The sequence below is a fragment of the Grampus griseus genome, assembly GCF_964374135.1.
Source record: "Grampus griseus genome assembly, chromosome: 1".
NCBI classification, from domain to species: Eukaryota; Metazoa; Chordata; class Mammalia; order Artiodactyla; family Delphinidae; genus Grampus; species Grampus griseus.
Genome location: NC_139017.1, coordinates 135,269,046 through 135,282,898, shown reverse-complemented (window position 1 = coordinate 135,282,898; position 13,853 = coordinate 135,269,046). Strand labels below are relative to the sequence as shown.

The 13,853-nt window shown below is 41.7% G+C and overlaps 1 protein-coding gene across 5 annotated transcripts in view; it reads right to left on the bottom strand.

Moving 5' to 3' along the window:
• The window catches only part of DAB1 (DAB adaptor protein 1), a gene marked incomplete at both ends in the record, with an annotated part of 276,391 nt that overhangs the window by 135,598 nt on the left and 126,940 nt on the right, over positions 1–13,853 (bottom strand). For all 5 annotated transcript variants that reach the window (XM_082670059.1, XM_082670057.1, XM_082670060.1 and 2 more), the window contains one exon: positions 4,921–5,060. In XM_082670059.1, the coding sequence (XP_082526185.1) occupies positions 4,921–5,060 (140 nt within the window). The remainder of the gene's footprint in view (positions 1–4,920; positions 5,061–13,853) is intronic.

Genomic DNA, 13,853 nt, shown 5'->3' with positions numbered 1-13,853 from the left:
CTGCATGAAGTCGAAGCAAGCCTGCCACCAGACAGCACACTGCAAGGGCTCACCTCCCCACAGACGATTCAGTGCTGTTATGTAGCACTGACAAAGGGCCAAGGGACAGGGCTGGCTGGGGAATCGGAAGATATGGAGGTAGGTGTCTTTTGGGGTTTCTGTGCCTAATATTAGCCACCTGACCTACAAAGTCACTGCTGGCCCCCTGGAAATGAAGGAGTCAGATGTTTTCTTGGGTACCTACCAAATGGTAGGAGTTCTCTTACACGTCATATAATTCAGCCCATCCCACATTCCTGGGAAGGAAAAATTATCTCCCTTATTTTACAAATGACCAAACGTAAGATCGGGGGGCCAAGTGAACACCCCAAACCTCAAGGAACTAAGAAGACATATAGAGGGAATTCAAACAGTGACCTTTCGGATCCCAGTGTTAGGGCTGCTTCTATTATAACCCTCTGGAAGGGCTCTTTGGGGAGGCATGGATGAAAAAAAGGTGGGACCACCAGCTTCCAAACTCAGGAGTGAAGGAGAACTCTAAAATGAGAATACTTCTCATTTCCTAAGGGTGAAGCGTGCACATACCGCACCTAGCATGGGGTGCAGCGTGCAAGGAGAGCTCAGCAAATGACTGGGACCATCACCTCTAATACTAATACTGATTCTACGAAGCAATGCCATGTGCTGGGCACTGTATGGAGTGACTGATGCAGGTGTCCCTAAGGGAGTTACACAGAGGCAGCATCTTGCTGGAGGATTTTATACACAGGGAAGGGGGCAGGCACGCCAGCCAGGGTTGATAGCCTGCCCTGTCCAGCTCAGGGGTTGCCGTGAGAATCCAATAAGACGATGCACAGGAAAGGACTCTGAGAAACCTCACCCAGCAGGGTGTATGCACACAATGGGATGACTGTGATCTCCAGGGAACACGTCAAGCAGGTGTGCAACCTGAATAGCTGAAAACCTAGAATGCTATTCCAGAAAGCTCCCTGAACTAAACCTGGTCTCCAATCTCAGCCCTACTGGTTATCAGTTGTAGATCTTTGGGGGAAAACTCATCCTAGGTTTCACTTCTCCGAGGTAAGAAGGAGAATACAAATATCCTCCTCTGCCCTGCTGTGTGCCCAGAGACTGGCCCCTGTGGTCTTGCCAGGTCCTCTGAGCTTCCTGCCCTCTGGATGCCACCCAGGAAGGCACAGACGGGAGACCAGAGGGTGGAAGGAGAGAGGTCAGGGTATTTCATCTAGCCTCCTTCCCATCCTTGTTCTACAATCTCACTTGGCGAGGGAAGGGACTTTGTCCGCAATCTCGCCCTCCCTGGGTTCCAGTAAATAGATCTCATCCTAGGATGGTAACAGCTTCCCACTGTTTTTAGTTTCCAGTGCCTCACCAGCTCCTGTTTGCTACCTTAACCTTGCCTAACCTTTGTATGTCGCTCCTGCCTTAAAGTATCCTCATCTGACCTAGTCGGGCTGGGTGTTTCTTACAGGACCCTGACTAACAGATTTACTTAGGGCTCTGTAATCAGCCCATCTCTCCCATAGCTTCAACCACCACCATGTTGCCCGATACCTCTGAAAGTTGACTGCTTTGGAAGTCAATGATGTGGGGCTATGTAGCTTACTGGTAGGAGCTTAAACTCTAGTTGGGGAACCAGGAGAGATTCAACGCAGATACAAAACAGAATAGAACAAAGCACTCGACTATATCTTATCAAACTCTGGACATCTGGAGATACAGGCTTGAATTCTGGGCTTATCCCAGATGAAATGAAGGTTCTGGGGCAAATCCTATAACTTCCGTGAGCCTCAGATTTTTTATTTACAAAACAGGGAAGCTAATAGCTACCTCATAAGAGCGAAAGAGATAATATATGTAAAAGTGCGTTGTTGACTAAATTAAAATACAATGACAATGAGGCTTCGCTGGTGGACAGGCAATGGCTCACTCATACTCACATTATGAATCCCCTCTTAAATCTCTATAATCCAAGAGAAAACTCTCTAAAACAGGAAGAGGCACCAGCTTCAGAAAGCCTAGCAAAGAAAAACAGATTAAAAAAATTTTTTTTCTCCTATGGCCTGACATGAACAAGTGGGCCTTTTGCAAGGCTAACAGGCATTTTGTACTTCTTTGTCTTTCCTTCCTGGGCAAGTGGCCAAATGGAGAATCGATCGTTTATGTTTCTGTGTTTCTTAAAGAAACACTACCGGGAGCAGAAATGTCAACATTCTGCTCTGCAACTTGCAAATAACGAAAGACGATTGTCTGGGAACCAAGAACCATCAAGTTCAGAGCATTTGACAAGAGCATGTTATGATTGGACCAACTCTCCAGGGCTTTGGGGACCTCACAGTTATAAGGGGTGACAGATGGGGTACTTTACTGCAGGTAACACCCCCCCCCACCACCACACACACACGCCAAGGTCGGCAATCCTGGCCAGGCCTGGTACAGCTAGCCTGGCCCAGTGTTAATCCTGAGGGAGAACTTCAGGGCACACAGGCCAACTCCTGTCTCACATACGCTGAGACCTCCATGCTTCTATGAAAGCAGCTGTCAGTGAGGTGCTCTGTGACCCATGCCTGGTGAACGCTATCTACCAGGATGCTGGGGGAAGATGCACCAGCCTCTTTCTTGTTCTCAGCAGACTTGTGGCTCTGGGTGAGAACCAGGCCACCGGAGAGTTTCTTGATGTCTTTCAATTAATATTTGTCGAAAGCAAATCTCCATTTGCCTGGCCTCATACTCAGTAAGGAGCAACTTCAGCAAGAATCAAGATGCAGGCCTTTATCCCCATTCTTGACTAGGGTCTCCTTGGCTCAGTCTTTCTGGGTTCTCTCTCTGCAATCTACCCGCTGGTAGAGAGGTTGTGTTCTGGTCTGATCTCATGCGTGAATCACAGTCCTGCTCTGGGGCAGAGCAGAGGTCACAGTGGGTGAACATGGAACGTTGAAGTTATCCAACTACCCCACAAACCAAGTGGAATGGCCTGTCTCTTTCAAGGATGCCCTGTGGCTGTGTATCTACGTCACATCCTCCAGACCAGCATTTATCAGTCATGAAGCTGGAATTTAGAATTCTTCCTGTTGGACTCCTTTGTGTATTTATCACTCAGACTTGAACTTGGCAGAAGAAGGGGGCTCACTCCTGGACTGTCCTAAAATCTTATAACATTGCTTAATTATTATTATTATTTTAATATTTATTTATTTGGTTGCATCAGGTCTTAGTTGCGGCATGCAAACTCTTAGTTGCGGCATGCACGAGGGATCTAGTTCCCTGACCGGGGATCAAACCCGGGCCCCCTGCATTGGGAGCGTGGAGTCTTATCCACTGCACCACCAGGGAAGTCCCGCTTAATTATTTTTTATAAAAGGATACATTAACCTCTTCCAAGGAGACAATCTTTGAACTCATGATTTTAATGTCTTCTATACCTTTTTCTAGTATGCCTTGTAGTAGATTCATAACTATTAAAATAAAGTTTGCTGTGTAACAGCTAAAAAAAAAAAAAAGAAAGTAATGATACACAGTTTAGAAAATTAAGAGTTTTTAAAAAGAATGATTCCTACAGCCATACTACAGGGAGTCTTAGCATCTAATATACATGTTAAACTGTTGAGAAAATGTGTACAGTATAAAAAAAAATTAATACCTGTGCTTTATTAAGCATCTATCAAAGAAAAGACAATGTAGAGGGTGTTTTATAGATATTGTCTCATTTAATATTAGTAGGCATTTGGCCAGCCTTCTTTTCTTTTTTCTTTCCTTTTCTTTTCTTCCCTTTTTCTTACATTAAAAAAAATTACATTGACCAAGTTGTATCCTCAGGGACTATTAGAAGATAAGAAAAAATGCTCATGATATATTATTAGGGAGAAAGAAAACAAGATATGAAACTATAAATAGTAATTCCAATTACACTACATATATGTGTATGGTTCATATACATATACACAAATGTATATAAAAATACAAAGAGAGAGTGTTAGTTACACACAAAAATGCTGATACTGATTTTTCTTTTTGTGGTGGGATTGTGGATAAGTTTAATTTTCCCTCATACTTTTCTGTACTTTCAAAATTTTTACAATGAACATTTTTTGAATTCTATAATCAGGAAAATAATTAAATTATAGGTCTTAAATGCATAAGATAGCTTGTAAACTTCTTGCTAAATCATCTGTTTTTCTAATATTTTATATTACTTTTTAAAGAGACACAGACTACATGGAGACCAGAATCTGGGAACAAACAATGTTCAATTTTGTATGTTTTTAAAGGCTATTTAATAACATAATTTTCTTATTTTGCATATTAAAAATTTTCTCTATTTCTTTCTTAGTTTTCTCAGTGAAAAGCCTTCTTTAAAGCATTTAAAATCATCAATCTCTTCGTGATACTGCCAAATGTCAATATCTAGTTACATATCACTTTTTATAACATTTTCCCTTTAAAGTATTTGGGGGACATTGATAGAAATTTCAAGAATGAATAAAATCAGCTTTTTTATTAATATATCATCTTTTACCATATTCATCATATGGTGAAATATATAAAATTTATTCAAAAATCAAGTAGAAAATTTATAAAATCTGAGTGACAGCACAATTTGATGATTCTGTACTTTTATTTTTGCAGGCATCGCACAGTGAAGATACAATTGAATAACATGTGATATGTTCAAAAACTGTACAACAGGGGCTAGCAAAATACCTCCACATAGGAGATGCTCAACAAACATTTGCTAAATGATTGACATGTCCTCCCAATAAATAAATGCAGTGAGTCATCAGTGTACCAAGTAATATACCAGTATATGAATAAAAAAATATGTTTACCAGAATGACTGTAATCATTTCTTCCTCTCGGTCATATCAAACCCACACTATTTAAATTAAAATGCTTGTGCAGTACCTTGAGTTTCATCATGGAGTCTTGGCATAACTTGTCTCCCCGAGCTGCGGAAACCTCATCAATCCCGATCAGTTTGGCCTTGTACCGGACCCCTTCACCTTTAAACCTCTTTATCAAAGTGGCTTCACTGCGATCCTGACCTAGAAAGAGAGAAATGCAGGATTCAGATAAGTAGGTGTTCAGGGCCCATTGGCTTTAACTATCCGCAGCTCCGAGACTGGTTCTCTGGTTCACCTACATGCTATGGAAGTCAAATCATTAGACCACGGACAAAAGAATGGTAAGACTCCTGTATGCAAATTCTGGCTCTATCCTTTTAAATCCTCAGGCAAATTACACAGTTCTCTCTGAGACTCCATTTTCTCAGGGAGGAAAAAAAAAAAAAAAGAGTTAAAAATAACCAATCCCAAAGGGGCATTAAGATAAATAAACATGATGACACGTATAAAGTAGCCAATACGGATTTTGATACACACTAGGTCATCAACAAACGATCATCACCCACTAGGAGTTTATGTCTGACATTCTTGTTAGAATAGTATTAGCCCTGAGCCTCTCCGGCATTTCCAGCATTTAATATGACTTTGGCCCGGGTCCAAGACCCTCCTTACACCCAATTCCATGGGCTGTTTTACAGTGAGACTCCAGAGTAATTGCTTTGTATCAAGCAGTGACTCGGGGGCAATTATCAAAAAATGATTTTACAATGTCTCTTCTGTTAACTCATGCGTGTACAGAAAGAGGCTTCCATACTTCTTCGTACGGTGCGCCCACACCTCGTAACAGCTTTCTCAATCATTATTAGCATAATATTTTGCCGAGACACATCAACCAGAAGTTCAAACACATCCACATAAAATGAAGACAATAAAGTTACTGTGAACTGAGCACATCTTTCTTGTGAGATGTTTCATAAACTTTACCCCCTCTGCACAACGACTCAACCATATCCATTTCCCGGATGACAAAGATGAAGGTCACAGAGTTCAAATAGCTTGTCCACGTTCATATAGTTAGAAAAAAAAAAAAAAAGAAAGAATACATAGGAATTCAAATCTCTAACTTCGGCAAACTCCCATTAAAGGAGTCACAGGTTGGGGCATTGCTTATGTGGTTCTTAAAACCTGGAATGCCCTAAGGCTTCTGATATTCACCTCCTGGAACATCACTAACTTCAACTTCTGATACCTCCTCTATCATGCCTTCTTTCATCAGTCTGACACTTAGATATGAGGACATTGGAGATAATTCAGCCCATTTCTTCTCTCCACATGATGGACAAACTGAGGCCTTTCCATTATGTGGGGTTGAGAATTATTTGAGGACACACTTAAAATAGAAAAAAAAAACAACAGCAATAGCTAACCATCATATAATGCTTTCCTATTGACGAAACATGGCTTGCATTTCATTCATTTATTCATTCATCCCTTACTGAGCATCGCTTCCGTGCCAGATGCTATTACTCACTGGCAACAGATGAATGAGACAAAGTCTATGCCCCTAGAGGCTCAAGTTTTTGATGACTGCAAACAAAAATGTGTAGTGCTCTCTGCTAGATGTGTAAGAAGGTATAAGCTTTAGGGCCAGACATCCTCATTTCAAACCACGGCTCTCTCACTTGTAAGCCAACTAAACTATCTGCTAAGCCTCTGTTTCCTTAACTGTTGAATGAAGATTAAATATCTACTTTAGGAGTCATTATGAATAGTAACTTAAATAAGATAGTATGTGCAAAGCATGGATTCACATGGTAAGTTTTCTATAAATGGTAGTTGCTGCCCCTGTTATCAGCTCAGTAAAAGAAGCACATAGAAGATACAAAGCTGAGGACAGGAAAACACAAAAGAAGGACGTCTGCATAGTCAGGCCTGGAACTGTCGTCCCCAAATCCCATTTGGTATTTTTTCTACCGCATCCTTGCTGACTTTTAGCATATTAAACTTCTTGAATTACTTTCCATAAGGCAAATATAACACATGGATGATTCGTCTGTATGTGTAATCAATGTAAAAATTAAGTCTCCGGGATCAGTGAGGGCAGATGTCAGAGACTAAGGCTAACAGCAAAGAGAAGAACATTTGCCTGATATACCCTATACGTACAGACATCCAGCTGTGAGCACCACAGGTCACCTCTCCCTGCATTATTATGCAAGATTTGGTAGGAGTGGCCTATGGTTTGATCTATTTCTTGGGAAGGTTATCTTACTCTACCTTATTCTATCGCAAATACCATCTCTGCCTCTTCAATTCCTGACACTATTTCAGTCGCTAATAGCACCCCTTTCACTATTTGGAACTTCCTCCAAAGTTTAAGTATAATAACAATACCAGGTAGGATTTATCATGTCCTGTACAAAGCTCATTATATGCACCAACTTGTTTAGCCCTGGAAATAATCCTAGAGGTAGGTACTATTACTTAGGTTTTATAGACAAGGATCTATATTGAAGGTTTGAGAGGCCAAGTAATTTGTCCAAACTCACTGAGTGGGACCTGAACCCAGATCTGCCTGATGCCAAAGCCCAGGCTTATGGTTTGCTTGTGTTCTGTGTCTTCAAGCCTGTTCTCTTAACCACGATGATTAACTGCTTCTCATCTATTCGACTTCCCTGTGAAGCCCCATCTAAACTTCTACCAAAACTCACCTGGCCCAAATCTGTTGATATTTAATACACTGGCAGCATTAAAACTCCATTGGAGAGATGGCTTGAAAATGGAAGAAACAGCTTCCAGCCTCCAGGTCATGTCCGAAAAATGTCCATAAGTCAGATACAAAGACAGCCTTAAGAAACATTTGTCAGGGCACAGAGCTCTGTTGAGGAGCATGCTTCATAAGAGGAAGCAGAGCGAGATCAGCTGAACGAGGGCAGAGATTAATAAGAAAATATTAGGTCATTTAGAGGAAAGTAGAGAGCCCAATTTAGATTAGGACCCAGGGCCAAGCTAATTTGTATGAAGGGCACTTATGCAGTAGATAATCCGGTTTCTCATTAAATGCTCCACCATTAAAAGGGTAATTTTTCATGAGCACATCTTGAGCAAGGTCTCAAATATGTAAGTTAAGAAATAAATAACAGAGATCAGAGCCATAACACTGTTCCTTCAGAGGCACATACGACTTGAGAGTGTCAAGGAGAGTGTCAATCTTCATGCATCCTAAGTTATCATGAATCCCCAGCCTATTTTGCTGAAAGCACCACTGATCCTCTGCTTCAGGATGGACAGGAGAAAGGTCATGTATTTAAGGAAAATCATCTATTATCGAGCATTTACGATACCAGTCATTGTGCCAAGAGTTTTACATGCAGTCTCTTATTTAATCCTCACATCTGTTCTTTGAGTTAGTCTCTGTCATGAGCCCTATTTTTATAGAAGGTGACACCAATGCCCAAAGCCAAGGGCATCGCCTGAATGTTTTTAGATAACAGCTTTATTGAGATTTAATTCCCATACCATTCAATTCCCTCTTTTAAAGTGTACAATTCAGTCGTTTTAGTACATTCATAGAGTTATACAACCATCACTGCTAGCTAATTTCATAACATTTTCATCAACCCAGAAAGAAACCCTGTACACATTAGTAGTTATTCCCCATCTTCCCCGAGCCCACCAGCCCTAGGCAACCACTAATCTACTTTCTGTCTCTATAGACTTGCCTGTTCTGGAGGCAAACTACATTTCATATAAATGGGATCATACAATAGGTGGTCCTTTGTGACTGGCTTCCTTCACTTAGCATCACATTTTCAAGATCATTCCATTTAATAGCATGTATCAGTACTTTGTCTTTTTCTTTCTGAATAATATTCCATTGTATGGATATACCATAACAGCTGATGGACATGTAACAGTTTCTATTTCTTTGCCATTAAGAATAGTGCTACAATGAACATTTCTGTACCAGTTTTTACATAGCCATATTTCTTCAATTCTCTTAGGATTACACCTAGAAGAGAAATTGCTGGGTCATATGGTACCTCTGTTTAACTTTTTGAAGAACTGTCAAGCTGTTTTTCCAAAGTGGCTCCAACAGTTTAGAATCCCACAAGCAAAGTATGAGGGTTCCAGTTTCTCCACCAGCTGTTCTTGCTACATCTCTTATTGTCTTTTTTTTTTTTTTTTAACTTTAGCCATCCTAGTAGGTGTTTAGTGAAATCTCCTCGTTGCAGTTTGCATTTTCCTCAGGACTAATGATACAGAGCATCTTTTCATGTGCTCATTGCCCACGTGCTTATCTTCTTTGGAGAAATGTCTATTCAAATATGACAGCCTGAATTTGAACCCAGGTCTCAAGCAAAATGTCATGCTTTTACCCATTAGGCTATGGGGTCTCCTGTGACCTGTCATAGCACTTACTACTTCTCGCTTTGTGTCACAGCTATTTGGATAGATGTCTGATGGAGCCTACAGTAAACTGGCAGATAGCTTTCTCTTAAGGCAAGTACATCACAAGCGCACACACCTCGCCTGATCTTCTCATCCCATGTCCCATTTAATCCTCCAGGGTTACTGAAAGGAGGCACTGCCATCATTGTATGGATAAAGACACTAAAGCCAGAGAGGTAACTAAAGTTATTTCAAGCTGAGCTGTGAACAGAGCTTCATCCTGTCGTACACTGAGGCTTGAGCTCCTCCACTGGGCGGCATGAGCTCTGGATTCAGAAGACCTGAGTTCAAGTGCCACCTCTCCCACCCCGCCCCTAATCGTGTTGCCTTAGGTAAGTTCCTTTACATGTCTTCCACGGCATCTTTCTCTGTTCAGTGCAGATAAGAACAGTTGCTCCCACATAGGGTCATTGTTTAGGTCAAAGAAATGACACACAGACAGCATGTAGGAGTGACAGGCAAACAGTAAGAGCTAGTCAGTGTTGGCCATTGTTATCTAGGTGCTCATACTTCCAGTTTGTCTGGGACAGTCCCTGTTTATACCTTTTGTCCTGACGCTATTATTACTAGCACCCCTCATTATTCTCAAACGTATCCCAGTCTGGATGGTGAATTGTGTGGTCACCCTAATTATATTATCACCATCTTTACAATGCACCGCCTCAGTGTTCTTTGTGCAAGGCACTGTGCTAGCTTTCTGTGGTACCTAGGTAAGTGAAAAGTGTCTCTTCTCCTGTCTGGAAGCCACAATTCAGAAGGAGACACACATAGCTTTACAAAATATGACCAGGACTGTGAATGTCATATAGAGCCGAGGGGAGGAGGAATTGTTTTCTGTCTGGTGAGGAGAGGATTAGCAACAGCTGCAGAGTTGAGATGCCGTTTGAGGGAGGCTGGTGAAAAAGCAGGGATTCAACAGGTAGAGAAGTAAGGAAGCTGCTTTCTAGAGGAACGAAGATTATGGTAATATTCAGAGACAGTGAGTAATTAGGTTAGACTGAGTGTTTCTCAACCCTAACTATGTTTTAGAATCATCTAGGCAGCTTTTATAAATATCACTCCACAGATTTTGATTACATTGATTTGGGGTAAGCCTGAGACAATCGATGTGCTTGCAAAGTACTGTGTTCAAACACATGGCTTGAGTGATGCTGACAAAGGCTGGAGGGGTCTAATCAATGAAGGGCTTTGGAAGCCAAGCTAAAGCTTTTGGGCTTTGTTCTTTAGGCCACAGGAGCTATTTATGTTATGGTCTGTTGTGAGGATTAGATTAAAACAACAGTGTAGCAACTTTTGGGGAAGTATAAAGCTCTCTAGTGAGGGCTCACTATAAGTTCTAAGGTGCTAAAGATACAGCAGTGACCAAAATATATAAATATCCCTCTAGTCGTGGAGCTTACATTCTAGTGGAAATGTCAATAGATTATTGCAGTCATTTTCTAATTCTAGTTTAATGAAGAATCACCTGTTTAAAACACACACACACACACACACCCCACACACAGACACAAAAAACCACATTCCTAAATCCCACCCATTGAGATTCTGAGCCTAGTGGGAGGGACACAGTAGACTGAGTTGATTCAGACTTTCGTAATTCTGGAAGCTCACCAGGAACAGCAAGTGGTCGAACAGCAACCTTTTTATGTAGAAAACTTCTTTGGAGGTGCTATTTTTCAAACTGTGTCCTCAGAATGAGAATTTCAAAACAAAGTTTTGATTTGGGGTTTTCAAATTTATAATAATATTTTAAACATGTTACCAGTTCACAAAGGATAAAAATCAGTAATAATAAAAGACATTACGCAGCAAAGGTATTTTCATAGAGTTTTCTTTGTTTTCTTAAAAGCCCAAGACTTTCTTTTTAAATGTTTCCAAGGGATCTCCTTAAGTGGGAGAAACACTGTTCAGTTGCATTTGTGGCTGGCTGGGTATACATGCCTGGGAGACAGGGAGGGCCTGAGGGGCACCACCTCATTAGTGCTTTCCTACTCACATCAGAGGAAAGGAGCCTAAGCGGAACGGTTTGAAGATTTCTGCCCTGGTGCACTGGCTTTACTAGGTTCCATAAACAAGCAACAGTGATGAACAATCACTATAAGGGATGCTTTGTCAAGAATCTTAATCCAAAACTCTCCAAGTAATCTGCGAATTGAATTTTCAATATACCACTGATTGGAATTCCAAAGGAGGAAGATACAGGGTTTATGACTGGAAACCACGTGCCATGGAAGAAAAGGAGTAACTGGCTGGGAAGTAAGGAGGCCTGGATTCAGGTGTGGTCTCTGTTCCTATACCTTCACCTATGGGATTATGTGTAAGTCATTTATCCTCTTGGAGGCTCAGCCTCCCCACGTACCAATGTGCATTCATAGAGAGAAAATGCTCTCCAGAGATCTCTGAGAGCTAACCGTCTATGATGACATTTAAAACTAATATTTAGAGACTCTAACCATGGCCAGAACTGTGTGCTGTGCTTTGTAGAGCTCAGCTTACTGTTAAGGCAATCGTATGTGGGTCCTATCCACATATTTTAGATCCAGAGCCAGAAATTCAGAGAGGTCATGTTGTTTAAATTGATTCACCTCGGTAAGTACTAGAGCCAGGATTTAATCCCAGGTCTGCCTGAGTCCACAGAAGAAGGTCTCCAGGGCATTTTTCTTTCTTTTTTTTTTTTTTGTTTTTTTGTTTTAATCACATTTCTATCAGTAAAAGATTTTTGAGCATACAGCTCTAAAATAGGTATATTGCTGTATAACTAAAATGAACCTCCTTAAATATCCTGCAAGGCCCCCATAAATATGGTCCCTGTTGAACTCATCGACCTCATTTTGGACCACCCTCCCTTTTACTTTTCACATTCCTGCCACAGTGGCCTTCATCCTGATCCTCCAACAAGCCATGCTCTGAGCACACTGTGCTCTGCAGTTTTACACCTGTTGTTCTTTGGGCCTTGAAGCCACCACCCTTCCCTATCCTCCCCCCTCCTCTCCCCCCTCCCCTTCGACACCTGAGGTCTCAGCACAACGCCATGTGTCCAGGTGTCTCTATCCCAGAGGTCTACCTGGGATGTCCCCTCTGAGATGTGTCCACAGTATTCTCCTGATAATCCCCCTGCCTCCTTGCAACAAATTAATCTCATTTGTAATAATCCGTTTAAATTCCTCCTTCTCATTCCTCTGTAAGCTCCAGAAAGGCCTGGACTGTGTTAGATTTGTTAGCCAAGGTATCCCCGGAGCCTGGCATTTGCCTAACAAATAGACACATTTTCACTCAATTCACTCACAGCATCTATCACAGCACCAGGGCACCTCACTGACTTTGTCTTCATGCCTGTCTCCTCTACGTGTTAGCTCCCTGAGGGTGGGGGCAGGGATTGATTCATCTGTGTTCTCTGAACCTAGCATGGTGCTTGGCAGAAAGTGGACCCACAGTTCCCAGCTGTATTGAATAATTCAATACATGAATGCATTTATTTATTTATTCAAAAGAGGCTAGTGAACTCCCAGAGTCTGGATCACACTGAGAAAGTGTACAGGGTCACTACAAACCCCTTCCGTACAGACTTTATCTCAAATCCACTCCATGAGTCTGATTCACTAAGTCTTCAAGGAATAGAAGTCCTAACGGGATAAAGTAAATATCACACCTGCAGTTAGTTCACTGTTGACTGCACTTCATCCCATTAGGGAAGAGCAGTTCTCAGCCTCATCACAACCTGCTCATCTCATAACCCGGGAAATAACTCTGAATTTAAATGGAGACAGTCCTCAGGGCACCGAGTAAACTCCCCATTTTGCAAAGGCTTCAAGGATGCTGTCAGGAAGAACACCATGTCCCTGTCTTGGAGCAGAAGGCACTGCCAGCGTGGAGGTCCCACACTGGGAGTGATCTTGCAGAAACTTCAACAAAAACAAGCCTCTCTGTCAGAAGTCAGGAGCCCAAAGAAGCAGGCAATTAGCATTTTTCATGACACTGAGGCAGAGAGCCCACAGAATCGACTGGAGTCGTAATCAGTAATCAGTCTCCCACTCCAGGCCGTTCACTAAAGATGGCTAATGGCCAAATAAAAGAGATTTCACACCCAAGACTGTTCTCTCTTTATCTCCCCCACTCATCCCAGATAATGAGCATGGCCACAGAAACCCACACAAGAGCCAAGATTGTTTTTTTCTAATGTGGACAGTCTGGCTGTGGATCCTTTTAATTCTTTTAACTTTTGACAGTTACAGTATTTTCCTGTCTAGTAGAGGTCAACATCAAGATATTTCTTATATCGAGCTGAGTATTCACTCCTCTTTTTTAGATACTTAAACGTCTAAGGAAGTGTCTTAGCTGAGGCTGTTGTAACAAAATACCACACACTGGGTGGCTTAAATGACAGGCACCGATTTTTCATAGTCTGGAGCCTGTGAAGTCCAAGATCAAGGTGCTGGCAGATTTGGTTCTGGGTAAGGTTCCTCTTTCTGGCTTGCAGATGGCTGCCCTCTTGCTGTATCCTCACTTAGTGGAGAGAAAGAGCATGTGCGAGAGCTCTGATCT